Below are 16,469 nucleotides of genomic sequence, written 5' to 3' on the forward strand. Positions count from 1 at the left end.
GCCTTTCCAAATAAGAAAAAGAAAAAGTAGGATACACTCGCCCTCTTAATACTCACATCCTAAAAATATTTCTATTGACGTGACTAAGGCAGCAGACTTGCTCAAACCAACTCCATGCGCTGGCTGAACTTCTTTGTAAAGACCATTTCCCCGTCAGAGAGTTGTTTTGAAATGCGGGGCTCTTCTTTTCGCAGGCGACGACTGCAGGGACACCTTAAACCTGCTTCTTATGGCGATTTCCCGAAATAAAACACACCATCAACTGCAAATACGAAGCTAGTCTTCGCTCTGTAATGAGCGTATGGGCTTACTCGCCACCTAAGGGACTGCACAAAGCCAAAAGGTTTGTTCAGTGGTTTATTCTGCGCAACGTCCCCAAATGTACCAGCGAACGTCTCAGCAAGGCTAGGGTAAAGTCTTCATTTCAGCTGCTGAGCCAGGCTATTTATAGAGCTGAGGACTTCCTTAAAATAGCCGTCATCTTCTCCTTCCTTTTGTTCGTCCGCCGCCAGCACTTCGTATTCTTGGCGAAGGAGGCTCAGTGTATGGCTGAGGCTGTGATCTGCTTTGTAGCTGTCCCTGCAGGAAGCTAGCAGCACATGCACAGTCTTCAAAACCTTCTCCCTGGCATCGTGCTCTGGCATCCTCAGGAGGTTAGGAATTATCCCGCACCAGCCTTGCTCGACAATGGCTGGGAGCAAGATCACTTGGCCGTACTGCTGGGCTCTCTCCCGGAACTGGTCATCGTCATCCGGCGAATCCTTGAGCGACAACTGCAATAAAGTTCCTTAAAATTATTATCCTGCACTTTCATTTATTTGATTTTGGTAATAACTTTTTGTTAATTTTTCAAAAGCTTAACTGTCAGGGACTCAGCGGGAGCGCAGGGAGGAGAGGAGATGGAAAGCGAGGGGGAGCAATCCGAGGGCAGCGTAGGAGAATATGACAGCAGCCCGATAGATTCCATGAGCCTCTCCAGCGAATCGGAAGATTCACAGAAGGGGGCGCCGATGGGCAGGGCAAGGGGCGACCCAAGGGGGACACCCCAGAAGCAAGGGGCCAGCGGGGACTCCCAGAGCAGCAGTTGGAAATCAGGACCAGCTTCCCCACCAGAGCGCAGTGGGGGGGAGGAGTCCCAGGTGTCAGAGCCCACATATGCACCACCAGCGAGAGAAGATGAGTCAGGGTTGACCACGCCTCCATCGGAGAGCGAGTTAACGGTCAAGAGGAAAGTTGCAGGCTGGGCGCACGCGCCAAGTTCAAAGGTACAGGCGAGCGGCACAGAAGGTAGCCCGGATAGGGAACCAGGTCCTAAAGCCCGCCGGAAGGAGGGGCAAGAATCGTCAGGGTCAGCGTCAGAGGAGTCCAGGAAGGATGAGACCCTAGCGGGCAGGAGGGCCCAGAGGAGAAAGGAACTTAGGAAGAGGTGGAGCAAAGCGAGAGTATTAAACTGGTGTGGAAGGGGAGGAGACTCAAACGGGACTTCGCCGGTCTAAGGTCGAGACGTAGAGCTGCACGCTGCGGCTTTAAAATGGAAACTGAATCGCAATAAAGACTTTTGTACATAACTACAGCCTAGCGTTGGTCCTCTGTGAGCTGGGACCTGGAGGCAGCTCTGACATTAACATATATACTTCAATACATAAATCCGTCTTTTTCCAACTTCCCACCCCATTTTCTGTGGTTTTTAATTTCTCTTCCCACCCCCCTTCTGCACAATATCTTCAATGCTGTATTCTCTCATTCCTTCTGTTGCTCATATGTCAAATTCTGCTCATGAATTCGTCATATTTACCGTATTTTTCGCTCCATAGGACACACTTTTTTCCTCCTAAAAAGTAAGGGGAAATGTCTGTGCGTCCTATGAAGCGAATGCGTGTTCCCTGGAGCCCAATTGCCCAGGGGTAAAAAGCAGATTGTGCTTTTTTTTTTAAGAAAGAGGGAATGGGGTGTTGAAACAAAGCCGCTTAGCAGCTGATCAGCAAGCAATCAGGAGGGGAGATAAGGGACTCTAGCGATAAAGGAGGCTGCCAGAGCATGAAACATAAAAATCATACATCCACTGTTTCATTCAGAATATTTTTTTTCTAGTTTTCCTCCTCTAAAAACTAGGTGTGTCTTATGGTCAAAAATACGGTATATATTTCTTTAAACAGTCCAAAAAAAGCTTCCATTCTTCAACAAAGCAGTCATTGTCAAGTTCTCTTATTTATTTCAACCACCTTGGACGCTGCTTCGCTTTGCAAATGTGCTAGCAGTTTTATCATCGGGCCTTTTGCTGTTTTGAAATCCAATTTGCAAACATCCACGATGTGGATGCCTAGTCTCCTGCAACCCTTAAAGGAAAGGAAAGGAGAAGCTCTTCTAAGGATTGAAATCAACCAGACCAGAAGCTGGCTGCAACCCAGGCTGGATCTAGACACATTAAAGAAGCGTTTCAGTTAAATGCGTTGTAAACTTTGCATGAGAAATCGGGTTGGGGAAAACGGAACTCCACAGCGCCATCTGGTGTCACAGTGCTATAATGCATATACAACGCATATAAAGCGCTTTTTCTTTGCTAGTGTAGCCGAGTCCCTAGTCCGATCTATTTCATCCTTCTGTTGCTTCCACGAGGAAGCGGCAGCAGTTACTGTATTTTTCGCTCCATAAGACACACTTTTTTCCTCTTAAACCCTAAGGGGAAATGTCTGTGCGTCTTATGGAGCGAATGTGTGGTTCCCTGGGGCTGGGGGGGGGGAGCTGGGTTTCCCTCGCCAGCCCCACAAGCTCGGGCAGCAGTGGAAAGGCTGAACACAGCTTTCTGGTTCCCCAGGGCTGGCGGTGAGGGAAGCTCGGCTTTCCCCACCGCCAGCCCCACAAGCCTTTCCGTTGCTCCCCAACCTGCTCTTTGGGTCGAGCAGCTCTGGGGTAGCCCGCGAAGCCTCCGTAGGGCAGCGGGGAGCCTTCATCCCGCTGCCCTGCGGAGGCTTCGCGCGGCTATCCCTGGCTTTTGCGGGAGGTGGAGGAAGGGACAGAGCGAGGCTCTCTCACTTCCCCCACCTCCCACAAAAGCCCCCAAGAGCTGCATTATTTTTTTCTTGAATTCCCCCCCCCCAAAAAAAAGTAGGTGTGCCTTATAGAGTGAAAAATACGGTAGGTGTGAAGAAAAAGGAGGAAGCTGGCTTTTCCCACACAGGAAGCTCCCCCCAATCCCCCCCAAAAAACATTATGCTGTACAATTATCAAGCTCCCCCTCCTAGATCAGGGCTACCACGGTGGTAGTCAAAGGGGAAATTGCTCTTCTTCTTCCACAGGAAGAATCAATGTGGATGCAGCCAAGAAGCTGAGCTCCAGCGGCAAGACTCCCGCATTGGCACAGCCAGCCGGCCAGCCATGTGCAATAAAAGGGTTGCTTACAGCATGGTGCTGTGAGACACAAATCTCAGGGAGTTGGGGTGCTGTATTTTTTTTTTTTTAAGCATTGCTACGCTTTTTTTTTTTACTTGGCAGCCTCCTGTGGTAATTGCTATATATGTGCTTCATTAATTAGATCTTAATCGCAAGGATCTCCTAGCTACTATATTATCATTAAGGAAGATTGTTCTTCTCAACCCATCGAAACAGAGTCAAATCAGCCAAATTATAGGGGAACGCGCCCTGGGAACATGCCATGCTCCCCCGCATCTTGGGCTGCGCTAAAGACTTCCTGAGATGCCTCGCTGTAACCTGCACGTTGGGAATAGCCCAACGCAGGCAGCACGCCACAGTCGTGTTTGCAGCAGCTGCAGAAAACAGGGTACTAGATGATGAAATGGGTGCATAAGCCAAAAGGGCAAGCAGAACAGAAGCAATGCATTCTGCAAAGCCAGGTGGCCATTCAGGCCCGAGAGACTCAAGGTGTGGCGAAAGCGGACTCACTCAGATGCCCTTTGCAAGACTTGCGAACTCTGCCACCCAACCCCACCCTCCTTGCCTTTTCCTACTTGCTATATCATGAATTTGATGCACGGAAATGCAAGGCGAAGCTCTACCTCTCTATCAAATCAGAACCGGTGAAGGCGGTGAAGGTCCTGGAGGTGGTTGGAGGATGGATGGCAGCTAACCGACTGAGGTTGAATCCTGACAAGACAGAAGTACTGTTTTGGGGGGACAGGGGGCGGGTGGGTGTCGGGGCCTTTTCGGTGGTGACGCCCGCCCTGCTGAATGCCCTCCCACCAGATGTCAAGGAAATAAACAACTATCTGGCTTTTAGAAGACATCTGAAGGCAGCCCTGTTTAGGGAAGCTTTTAATGTCTGATGTTTTGTTCTGTTTTTAGTCCTCTGTTGGGAGCCGACCAGAGTGGCTGGGAAACCCAGACAGATGGGCGGGGTATAAATAAAATTATTATTACAGTGGTACCTCAGGATGTGAGCGGGATCCATTCCGGAGCCCTGTTCGCATCCTGAATAGAATGTAAGATGCGACGGCGCGTCTGTGCGTGCGCGGGTTGCGTTTTGCCACTTCCACGCATGCGCGTGACATCATTTTGAACATCTGCGCATGTGCAAGCGGCGCAACCCGAAAGTAACATGCTCCGTTACTTCTGGGTTGCCATGGAGCACAACCAAAAGCGCTCAACCTGAAGCACATTGAATCTGAGGTATGACTGTGTTGTTGTTGTTGTTGTTGTTGTTGTTGTTGTTGTTGTTGTTGTTGTTGAGCCAAGCCAATGGCTTTTGAGGAAGTAGGTCGTGCCCAAGCTCATCTGCAATGGGTTAAACAACATAGGCAGGTTCAACTGCACCTTGAGATGCAGTCTTCATCTCCTTCCAACACCAGCTGAGGAACTGGATGAAACTTCCAGCAGGTGATACCAGCCATGCACTAAATTAGGAGTGGATAACCTTCTGTCCTCCATACTATAAGTCATTGCTCTACAGCTGATCTCCCATCATTCTGAACTTTGCTGGCTGAGGGCAATGAATGTTGGGGAATCCAACCTCATATGTGGAGGGCCACAGGGCTCCCCCATCTGTGCACTAAACAAGCCTATGTACAAAAATGTCACACTAGGTAAAGGTAAAGGGATCTCTAACCATTAGGTCCAGTCGTGACCGACTCTGGGGTTGCGGCGCTCATCTCGCTTTATTGGCTGAGGGAGCCGGCGTACAGCTTCTGGGTCATGTTGCCAGCATGAATAGGCCGCTTCTGGCGAACCAGAGCAGCGCACGGAAACGCCGTTTAGCTTTCTGCCGGAGCAGTACCTATTTACCTGCTTGCACTTTGACATGCTTTCGAACTGCTAGGTGGGCAGGAGCAGGGACCGAGCAACGGGAGCTCACCCCGTCACGGGGATTTGAACTGCCGACCTTCTGATCGGCAAGTCCTAGGCTCTGTGGTTTAACCCACAGCGCCACCCGTGTCCCTAAATGTCACACTACTGAGTTCTAGAAAAAGGAAATATTCAATAAACAGAATAATGCATTCAGAGGATGGCCTCTAATTTGTAACTTGCTGCATCGCGGCATGCCAAACACAATCATCCACGGCTTTTGCAAAGTTTTCCCTGTAAAGAGATTCTGGGCAATGATGAGTCATCGATATAGTGCAAGATAATTGCCTTTTCCAGAGGAGACACACGAGGTTTGAGCAAGCAGATTTGGAGCTGCAACTCTGGAAGACTTAGTTTGAATTTCTGTCTTTGGACGAATTAGCCAGGCAGCAGGAAGCCAGCCACCTTCTTGCAGGGGGACAGTAATAATGCCCTAACTTGCAGGATTCCTGTAAGGGGTGTTAGGTGAATCATTTTTAAAATGGATGAGAGCTGGGGAGACTCTAGCAAGTTGCCACCTGATGCCGTCGTGGTGTCAGTGACTGACAGATGAACAGCCACCTGCCGATGGAAGGAGGTCACACTTACTCGACTCCACCGTTCCAGTTATTCTACTCCTGTAGTGATGAAAATACAGCTCCCATTCTCTCTCTCCCCCACCCCACCCCCCGCTAAGAGGAGGGTTTGGATGAATTTCTCCTTCCAGGGACACCTGTCTCGTCCCCGCTGTTATTTTATTTTAGTGTTCTGTTGGGAGCCGCCCAGAGGGGCTGGGGAAATCCAGCCAGATGGGCGGCGTATAAATAAATACCCGGGGACCGCCTCTCCTGGTATGCCCCACGGAGAGCCTCAAGGTCCATAAATAGCAACACCCTAGTGGTCCCGGGCCCTAAGGAAGTTAGATTAGCTTCAACCAGAGCCAGGGCCTTTTCAACTCTGGTTGAACGCTCTGCCTCATGAGACCAGGGCCCTGCAGGATCTGATTTCTTTCCGCAGGGCCTGTAAGACAGAGTTGTCCGCCTGGCCTTTGGCTTGGAGCCAATTTGATTGCCTCCCCCTCTTTCTTTTTCCTTTCTCCTCCTGTGATGAGGCTGCATTTTAATATTTTAATGTTTCAATATTTTAATGTTGTATTTTAATCTTGTTTTTAAGTTGTATTCATTCAACTTATTTTTATTATTGCTTGTTAGCATGGCCTTGGCTGGGGAGGGCAGGGTATAAATAAAAATTATTATTATTATTATTATTATTATTATTATTACTACTACTACTACTACTACTACTACTATTACTACTCCCGCTAATCTGTGCCGCACAACAGCTCCGCTTACCTTTTCCACGACTAAGTCATAGAGAAGCGTCACAATGCGGATGTGCAACATCTCCGTCCCTTTCTCTGTGCAGAGATGCCGAAGCACTTGAAGGCCTCCAAGCTTGAGGAACTGCTGCTGAGCGTAGGGGAACTGCCGCAGCATGGACGACAAAGCAAAGAGAGCCTGGGAACAAAACACAACAAGGGCATTGGCGACGCTTCTGGTCTGCTGAAAGCTTTCCCGCACAACTCCTCCGGAACGTGCCCCCCCCCCGAGACCTCCCTTGCCCCTAATAATCCATTTGTCTATACAGTGGTACCTCGGGTTAAGTATTTAATTCGTTCTGGAGGTCTGCTCTTAACCTGAAACTGTTCTTAACCTGAAGCACCACTTTAGCTAATGGGGTCTCCTGCTGCCGCCGCACCGCCGGAGCACAATTTCTGTTCTCATCCGGAAGCAAAGTTCTTAACCCGAGGTACTATTTCTGGGTTAGCGGAGTCTGTAAGCTGAAGCGTATGTAACCTGAGGTACCACTGTATTTTCATCACGGTTTCGCTTTGGGGAATTCGTAGAGCCAGAGTCTGAAGGAACCCACGAAAGAGGTTTTCGCTCCGGGACACGGCCTCAAAGATTATAATAACAGTCATTTATAAATAACAATACTTTTTGGTTTCTGAAAATGCCCAGGCACCTGGCATTCCCTACTGGCTTCACAATATTTTGCAGACTTTCACAGACCCCCACCCCCTACGCATACCGAGTACAAAACAGGCTCTCTTCCCTCGCACAGCTATCTCTTCTCCATCACCAGTGCTGGGTTTTCTTCCTTCCTTCCTTTTCTCTTATTATAAAAATCTTTCAATAAATTATTATTATTATTACTACTACAGTGGTACCTCAGGTTAAGAACTTACAGTGGTGCCCCGCAAGACGAATGCCTCGCAAGACGGAAAACCCGCCAGACGAAAGGGTTTTCCGTTTTGGAGGCGCTTCACTAAACGAATTTCTCTATGGGGTTGCTTCGCAAGACGAAAAAATATTGCGAGTTCCCGCGGGGTTTTTTCGCTCCCCCCCCCCTTTCCTAAGCCGCTAAGCCGCTTATCAGCTGTTCCGCTGATAAGCCGCTTAACAGCTGATCGCTAAAAGCCGCTAGACCGCTAATAGCGCTAATCCGCTAAGCTGTCAATGGGCTTGCTTCGCAAGACGAAAATACCGCTAGACGAAGAGCCTCACGGAACGGATTAATTTCGTCTTGCGAGGCACCACTGTAATTCGTTCTGGAGGTCCGTTCTTAACCTGAATTGTTCTTTTTTTAAAAAAATATTTCTAATTGATTTTCCAATAATAAAACATCCAATTGAATATCCAATCATAATACTTGAATGAAAATAAAAAATCTGCAATAAAATTAAATAAAAAAATTATAGTCCAAATTGTATTTATTAATTTCTCGGAGTTCCCCACGGTCTGGATCTCTGAAGCATATCTCCACATCTTAGTCCTGCTTCTCCTAACCTGAAACTGTTCTTAACCTGAGACACTTTAGCTAACGTGGCCTTCCGCTGTCGCAGCGCAATTTCTGTTCTCATCCTGAAGCAAAGTTCTTAACCCGAGGTACTATTTCTGGGTTAGCGGAGTCTGTAACCTGAAGCGTGTGTAACCTGAAGCATCTGTAACCTGAGGTACCACTGTACTAGTAGTAGTTGAAGCAGTAGAATAAAAGTTCTGCCTCTTCCCATTTTTATGAAGCTACATAGAAGGGGGGCACTTTAAAAAGAACATCCTGACAGTAAGAGCTGTTCGACAGTGGAATTTGCTGCCAAGGAGTGTGGTGGAGTCTCCTTCTTTGGAGGTCTTTAAGCAGAGGCTTGACAACCATATGTCAGGAGTGCTCTGATGGTGTTTCCTGCCTGGCAGGGGGTTGGACTCGATGGCCCTTGTGGTCTCTTCCAACTCTATGATTCTATGAAAAGCTAGAAGAAGCCAAGTGGAAGGAAAGGACTTTGATCAGATGGAAGAGCAGGGAAACTTTAGGCGTTCTGAGCTGTGTAGCATGAGGCTGGGGCTGGCTGGAGAGACCCAGAGCCTTTCCACATCTTTCAATTAGCAGCCATAGGAGAGACCCAATAAAGCTCTCTGGATAGAATTTTATTTAGACACAATTTCAGGGTGACATTTCGGATGGAAACCGCATACTGTTGGTTTCTGCTCTCTTTCACTGTGCAGTGAAGTGCTTGTCACGAGACAGGTGTTTACATTCCACAGTCAGTTGCTGTTGGGTTTCTCACGGGAAAGGAGACTGGATGTGACGTACACTGGTTTCCTGTTTTTCACTGTTCGTTGCAGTTCTCTCCGTGCTTTAGAGGAGAGAGGATGCTTTCTCTGCTCCGGCAGAGGCAAGATGTTTTTCTGTAATCTACCAGCTTTGAAGTGTAAATAAAGTAATATAGAGTATGTGGCACGTACTCCTCATCATTCCGCTGTGCTTGGGACACTGCAATTTCAACATTACTGGTTATGGGCCCAGAAGAAAGACGCAGTCATCTGAATGCCGGCAAAAGGATCGGAATGCAGAGGGACGGATCGGACGGTATCTGCCGTCAAGATGATTGATGAGGTATGTGCTCATGCTCCGGGCAGCCTGCCAGCTTCTAATTAATGGCTTTATGGCTGGACTCTGAACTTTTATGGCCATTTTGCAGGGCACAGGCAAAGGCTCAAAAGAACAAGCTCCTATGCTGGGGGAAACCGAAAGTACCTTTTAAAAGTGCTTTTGGAATAAAGGAGCTGCAGAAAACAGTGACGCAGCTTGATTTAAGGCAGCAGAGAGAAAGCACTTTTGAACTTGCCTTTGGAATGAGGCTTGAAGCAGCAGAGACGCAGCTTGTATAAAGCAGCTTGATTTAAAGCAGCAGAGATGACGCAGAAGGCTAATGCCAGAGTCATGATGGCTAGCTGAAGAAGGCTGGCTGATGCAAATGGGGAATCTGATGCCAATCAGCCACATGCTCAGCTCAGAGTAGCCTGTGATACTGCCATGATTCAGAATGAAGCAGACCGCCAGGGTGATAGCTGCATGGGTAAGGGGGAGTCTTCACAGACGTCATCCCATAGTGCAGTGGAACCACCAGATGGCGCCAAAGCTTTGAAGGCAGTGAAATGCTACTCGCGTGGACGTCTAGGCCATATGAAGAGGGAATGCAAATATCCCAGGGCCAAGACAGAGCACCGCAGCGAAAGCTCATCGCGTGGAAAAGGCCAGAGCAAAGGCAAAGGTCCGGTGTCCAGGACAACGCAGCACAAGGCAATGGTCTCACGCTTCACTCCAAAGGTTGCAAAGGTCCAGAAGACGTCTAGATCTTTCTTTGTTGTTGATTCAGCGGCGACCCATCACATGTGCAACGATAAGCGACTGTTCGTGTCTTTTACACCGCAGGAAGGTGCGATTCACCAGGCGGATGACCACACAATCCCCAGTAAAGGCTACGGAACTGTTGTTCTTCACAGTTTGGACTTATCGATAAAAGATGTACTTTATGTACCAGATGCCAAACATAATCTGCTCAGCGTTGGACAGCTGAATGAGCGGAAAATTGACGTTTCCTTTAAGAACAAAAAGTGCATCATCACAAAGAAAAATGATTATGTATTGCATGCTGAATATGTTGATCGTTTATATGTTTTGTATTATGATGATGTTGTGCAGGATGACACTTGTTGCATTGCAGGTTCTAACAAAAGTTTGCATGCAGAATGTATTCATGATTTTCACCGAAAATTTGGTCATTTGAATTTTGAGGCAGTATCTAAAATGTCTGCCTTGGTTGAAGGTATGACTATTAAACCCTGCAGGTACCACATGAAGTGCAAGGCATGCGCAGCAAACAAGGTGAAAATGGCTGCGAAAGGTAAGGTGTCTAGTAGGCAAGCTACAGAACCATACCAAATTGTTCATGCTGATTTGGTTGGACCACCAGCGCCCTCTTTGGGTGGAAACAGGTACTTCATGGTTCTCATTGATGCATTTTCCAGGTATATTTATGTGTACAATCTCAAGCAGAAATCAGAGGCTTTTCCAAGGTTCAAGGAATTCTGTGCTTGGTTGGAAAATGTGCATGGTAAGAAGATAAAAATACTTTTCACTGATCGCGGGGGGGAATTCACTTCTCAGCAGTTTGAAGCTTTTCTGACTGAGAAAGGAATTCAACACGATTTGTCTAGTCCTCGCTCGCCATGGCAGAATGGGCTTTGCGAGAGGGCAAATCAAACATTGCTTCAAGGGTTAAAAACCTTGCTGCATGATGCAAATCTTCCAGAGAGTTATTGGGCCAAATCTCTCTCATGTTTTGTTTACAGTTATAATCACAGGTTATCTTCAGCGATTGGTTGTACCCCCTATGAGAAGATGTTTGGCAAGAAACCATACATCAAACACATGAAAATTTTTGGTTCTGACATGTGGGTTCACTCACCACAAAGCTCCAAGTTAGACAAGCGTGGATTGCATGGTATCTTTCTAGGTTATCAGAAAGGGTCTTACAGAATAATGATGACTGACTCTAAGACAATTAAGTTCACAAGAAGTGTTGAGTACAATGCCAAGTGGGGGGAGAATGTGGGAATTTTCCAATGTTATCCTGATGACAGTGATGAGACTGAGGATAATCAAAAGCAGCCACAGCAACCCACACCCACTGATAAGGTTCTGATTCTGAATCTGAAACTGAATCGGGTGATTCAGAGGATTTCAAGAGTGCGAAAGCCTCTATGCGACCCTCTGAAAGCTCTGATCAAGAATTGGAGGAACCATTGTTCACAATAGGTCATTTTTCTCCTAAGAAGGAAGAGGAAAGTGTTGAAGACTTAAGGTTAATTCGTAGGTCACAGAGAGCCACAAAAGGCAGACCTCCAAAGAGATTTGCTGATGAGTTTGCCAAGATAGCAGTAACAGCTGTTAAAAGCTCCAAGAAGGTATTTGAACCTTCAAGTTTCCAAGAAATCCAGGATTTGGATTCAAAGGAAGCTGAGCCATGGTTAAATGCCATGAAGGCTGAGCTTGATTCCTTGGAAAGGAACAAAACATGGGAACTTGTTCCAGTAGTTCCAGGAATGAAACTGCTTGGAAGCAAATGGGTCTTCAAAGCGAAGACTGATCAAAATGGCAAGATAGTCAGACACAAAGCCAGATTGGTAGCCAGAGGTTTTGCACAGGTACCAGGTGAAGACTATCACGAGACCTACTCACCCACAGTGAGGTATGAGAGCATTAGGCTTATGCTCAAGCTAGCTGCAGAGGAGAATCTACACATTAGTCACCATGATGTGAATACAGCTTTTCTGTACGGATCTCTAGATGAATCACTTTATATGCTTCCACCTGATGGCGTACAGGTAAAACAGGGATATGTTTGTGCTCTGAAAAAGTCCCTTTATGGTCTCAAACAAAGTGCACGGTGTTGGCACACAAAACTCACTTAAGTATTGTTTTCTCTAGGTTTTAAGCAAGGGAAAGCTGATCCATGTGTATTTGTCAAAGAGGAGGGGCAAAAGAAACGGTATTGTTTGTTTTATGTTGATGATATTTTATTCTTTTGGGAAGATGTCACAATGTACAATAACGCCCTAGCTCAACTGAAAGAGCACTTTGACATGAAAGATCTTGGTGAGGTAAACAACTACCTATCTCTGGAAATAGAGAGAGATCAAGATGGTAACATTCTAGTACACCAGTCACGGAAAATTGCTGATGTATTAAACAAACTAAACCTGATGGATGCTAACCCTGTAGACACACCGATGACAACAGGTTATCAGGTAGATGACACTGAAGAAACATTTTCTGACACTACACTGTACAGAAGTGTGCTAGGCAAGCTAAACTTTATTGCCAGATGTTCAAGACCAGACATTGCTGTTAGCTGTAATTTGCTAAGCAGACAAGTCAACAATCCTACTGTTAAGGATTGGAAAGCTCTGAAACGCATAGCGCGCTATTTGAAAGGCACTATGCATTACAGACTGAGATTTAACAATCAGAAGTCTGGTGGTCTTGAGATATTTGCAGATGCAAGTTTTGGAAGTGACACTACAGACAGGAAAAGCACGTCTGGAGTTTGCTACATGTACAATCAGGGTCAATTTGATTGGTCATGCAAGAAGCAAACAATAGTTAGCTTAAGTACTTGTGAAGCTGAACTGAATGCACTGTCTTAGGGACTTCTGGGTTGGCGCCATTGCCGAATGGCGGACTCCCTCCGAGCTCCGGAGGGAGCCTGCTCGGCAGGGGCTGGGTTCTACCGCGCCGGCGATGCGGGGACCCTCAAAAACCATGGGCGCTGAAACCCATGGGCATGGTGACTCGGCGGGCACTGTTTGCGTCCCCCCCGACCCGCGAAGGAGCCTTTTTAAAGGCTGCGGAGCGGGTGACAGGGGTGGTGGTGCTGTGAGTCCTCCGCTTCCCCTGCCGAGCGAAGCCGCATGCCATTCGACGGAGAGCGCTGACTTCTTCCATTGAAAATTTGGACTTTAAAAGAATAACCCATGAGTAATTGGAACTTGGATTAAAAAAGGGGAAAAATTCTTTTTAAATTCGGAGCGAGCGGGGGAGGTGCAAAAAGGAAGTCAGCCTCCCCCCTGTTGTAGAGGAGCTAAAGCAAAGGATTTGACAACTAAGATCGAGTGCAACCTTTTTTTTGATAAAATTATTAACTTCGAGATGGAAAATTATAAGACTGGGCTGGAGGAGAAAAGTGGAATGTGAATTAAAAGACAACCCCCCCCCCGGAAACCCCGGGAGCGATCCGTAAGAGCGCCGGGAGAGGAGAAATAGAGGTTTTGACAGCTGTCAAAGGAGCTGTCAAAGCGGAAGAACAAAAAGAGAACTTTGTTACGAGGACTTTGCTGGTCACATTTGTTACAAATTGGATATAAATTGTTTAAAACAAGGAATAATAAGTTACTTTGACTGTTGGGTGTGATCGGGAAGGAAACTGAGTTACTATAATCCCTCTAGAGGAGCTGTGGGACACTACAAGTATTGTTGGCATCGAATTTGAATAGGACTTTTTATCTCCTGGGAAACTGCAGAAATGGAACACTATTTTGTCTACAGAGGTCTACACACTAAAGGAGACAATAGATTTATCTATTGAAGAATGGAAGGGACTTGACGTAATGTTTTGTTCCTGGATAACAAAGCCTCTGCAGAGGAATTAGAAGCTTTTTGGAATTAGAACATTTGTGCAGGAGAGCAGGAAAAAAAAAAGAGGAGGAGAGAGAACAACAAGAACAACAAGAATAACAAGAACTGGACAAAGTTGGAAGATAGACCCCTTCCAAGATTGGACATGTGAAATCAAAGATGACCAAAAGACGGCAAAGACTAATAAAAAGACGGCAAAGCGGACTGGTGAAGGACTGTGGTTTAGATGTGGGAGCTCCAGGATGACAGTAGATATTGACGGACATTGGGAACGCAACCGGGAAAGGGGGGAGGGAAATTTGGAATCCAAAGGGTGTTAAATTACATTTTATTCTTTTTTCTATTTTTCTGTTTATTTTAATCTGTATTGCATATTAAAGAGGGGAACTCGTGGAAGGGAACAGGTCGATTTTAGGGGATGGGAAAATATTTTTTAAATTGGGTCAATGATAAATAATTTTAAAATTTGGGGTAAGAATTTGTTGAATCTATTTGAAAGAATTGGAATACAAGAGGGGGAGGGGAGGGGAAGTCCTGGAAGGATGCTAATGAAAATGAGGTTTTAAATTTGGATGTTTTTTTTTCCTGTTATATTTGAAAATCTTTAATAAATATTATTAAAAAAAAAAAATGAATGCACTGTCTTATTCACTCAAAGATTGTGAATGGTTGTTACAATTGTGCAAAGACATGAAAATTCCTGTCAAATGTCCAATCCAGGTTTACCAGGACAACAAAGCATGTTTGGCTTTGCTGAATTCTGAAGGTTGTAAGCAAAGCACAAAGCACTTGCAATTGAAGGTGCAACATGCTAGGGAACGTATTCAGAAGGGACTCGTAACGGTGTCCTATATGCCAGGTAATGAAATTCCTGCTGATGTATTGTCCAAGATTGTATCAAGGGATCAACACTGTACCTATGTGCAGAAGTTGGGTTTGTACTGATATTGTACGAACACGCTGCCCAGTGATGTTCACAGAAAGGGGGAGGATGTTGGTTTCTGCTCTCTTTCACTGTGCAGCGAAGTGCTTGTCACGAGACAGGTGTTTACATTCCACAGTCAGTTGCTGTTGGGTTTCTCACGGGAAAGGAGACTGGATGTGACGTACACTGGTTTCCTGTTTTTCACTGTTCGTTGCAGTTCTCTCCGTGCTTTAGAGGAGAGAGGATGCTTTCTCTGCTCCGGCAGAGGCAAGATGTTTTTCTGTAATCTACCAGCTTTGAAGTGTAAATAAAGTAATATAGAGTATGTGGCACGTACTCCTCATCATTCCGCTGTGCTTGGGACACTGCAATTTCAACAACCCGAGGACTGTGGAACTCCTTTGGCTCTTCTGCATGTACAGTGGTGCCCCGCAAGATGAACGCCTCGCAAGACGGAAAACTCACTAGACGAAAGAGTTTTCCGTTTTGGAGGTGCTTCGCAAAACGAATTTCCTATGGGCTTGCTTCGCAAGACGAAAATGTCTTGCGAGTTCCTGCGGGGTTTTTCCCTTCCCCCCCCCTTTTTCTAAGCCGCTAAGCCGCTAAAAGCCGCTAAACCGCTAATAGCACTAATCCGCTACGCCGTCAATGGGCTTCGCAAGACGAAAAAACCGCTAGACGAAGAGACTCGCGGAACGGATTCTTTTCGTCTTGCGAGGCACCACTGTATTATAAAACGTGGAAGATGGTCCCTCTGGTTAGAGTCCCAGAAAATCAGAGCTCCCGGCTTGCCCTCAACAGCCAATGTTAAATGTCTCCCCGTGCTCTTTCTAGGAAGAAATGAGCACGCAGCGTCCTGTCCCTGCCAGTTCAGCTTCTTCCTCTATTACTTTCTCTCCAGCAATTTAGCGGGTGCTTCTTCTTCTTCTTCTTCCTCCTCCTCTTCTTTATCTAGGCTGCAGCAAAGCCAGGCTGTGATGTTTCCATTCCCACTGCACCGCAAATCAGTGGGAAGTAAATCTCAATCATGTTCTCGCTGTACTGGAATTTTGAGGGGTGTTAAGGGATGCGGATGACGCTGTGGGTTAAACCACAGAGCCTAGGACTTGCTGATCGGAAGGTTGGCGGTTCGAATCCCTGCGACAGGGTGAGCTCCCATTGCTCGGTCCCTGCTCCTGCCAACCTAGCAGTTCAAAAGCACATCAAAGTGCATGTAGATAAATAGGTACCACTCCAGCAGGAAGGTAAACGGCGTTTCCGTGCGCTGCTCTGGTTCGCCATAAGTGGCTTAGTCATGCTGTCCACATGACCCGGAAGCTGTACGGCGGCTCCCTCAGCTAGTAAAGCGAGATGAGCACCGCAACCCCAGAGTCGGTCACGACTGCACCTAATGGTCAGGGGTCCCTTTACCTTTACCTTTAAGCACCGCGCCCTGGGTTAAATGCTAATGCAAGGCACAGTCCCGACAAGTGCTGATCCAATCTTCCTTTTGTTCAGAGCAGGGATAGGAAGAAATTCTGTCGTGTCAGGTCTGCCAGTTCCTCACCCAAACTGCTGCCTCATAAAAAGGAGCGCCCCTTTGCAGACTACACACAGTCGCTAGCAGCCCTTTTTTTATTACAGTGGTACCTCGGGTTAAGTACTTACTTCGTTCTGGAGGTCTGCTCTTAACCTGAAACTGTTCTTAACCTGAAGCACCACTTTAGCTAATGGGGTCTCCTGCTGCCGCCTCACC

At 46.8% G+C, this 16,469-nt stretch overlaps 1 protein-coding gene across 2 annotated transcripts in view; it reads right to left on the minus strand.

Moving 5' to 3' along the window:
* Positions 1-344: 344 nt before the first annotated feature.
* The window catches only part of SIL1 (SIL1 nucleotide exchange factor), a 73,083-nt gene continuing 56,958 nt past the window's right edge, over positions 345-16,469 (minus strand). For both annotated transcript variants that reach the window (XM_079969955.1, XM_079969956.1), the window contains 2 exons: positions 6,627-6,791; positions 345-773 (listed from right to left, as the gene is read on the minus strand). In XM_079969955.1, the coding sequence (XP_079826081.1) occupies positions 420-773; positions 6,627-6,791 (519 nt within the window). In that variant the 3' untranslated portion in view covers positions 345-419. The remainder of the gene's footprint in view (positions 774-6,626; positions 6,792-16,469) is intronic.

The sequence above is a fragment of the Podarcis cretensis genome, assembly GCF_951804945.1.
Source record: "Podarcis cretensis genome assembly, chromosome: 3".
NCBI classification, from domain to species: Eukaryota; Metazoa; Chordata; class Lepidosauria; order Squamata; family Lacertidae; genus Podarcis; species Podarcis cretensis.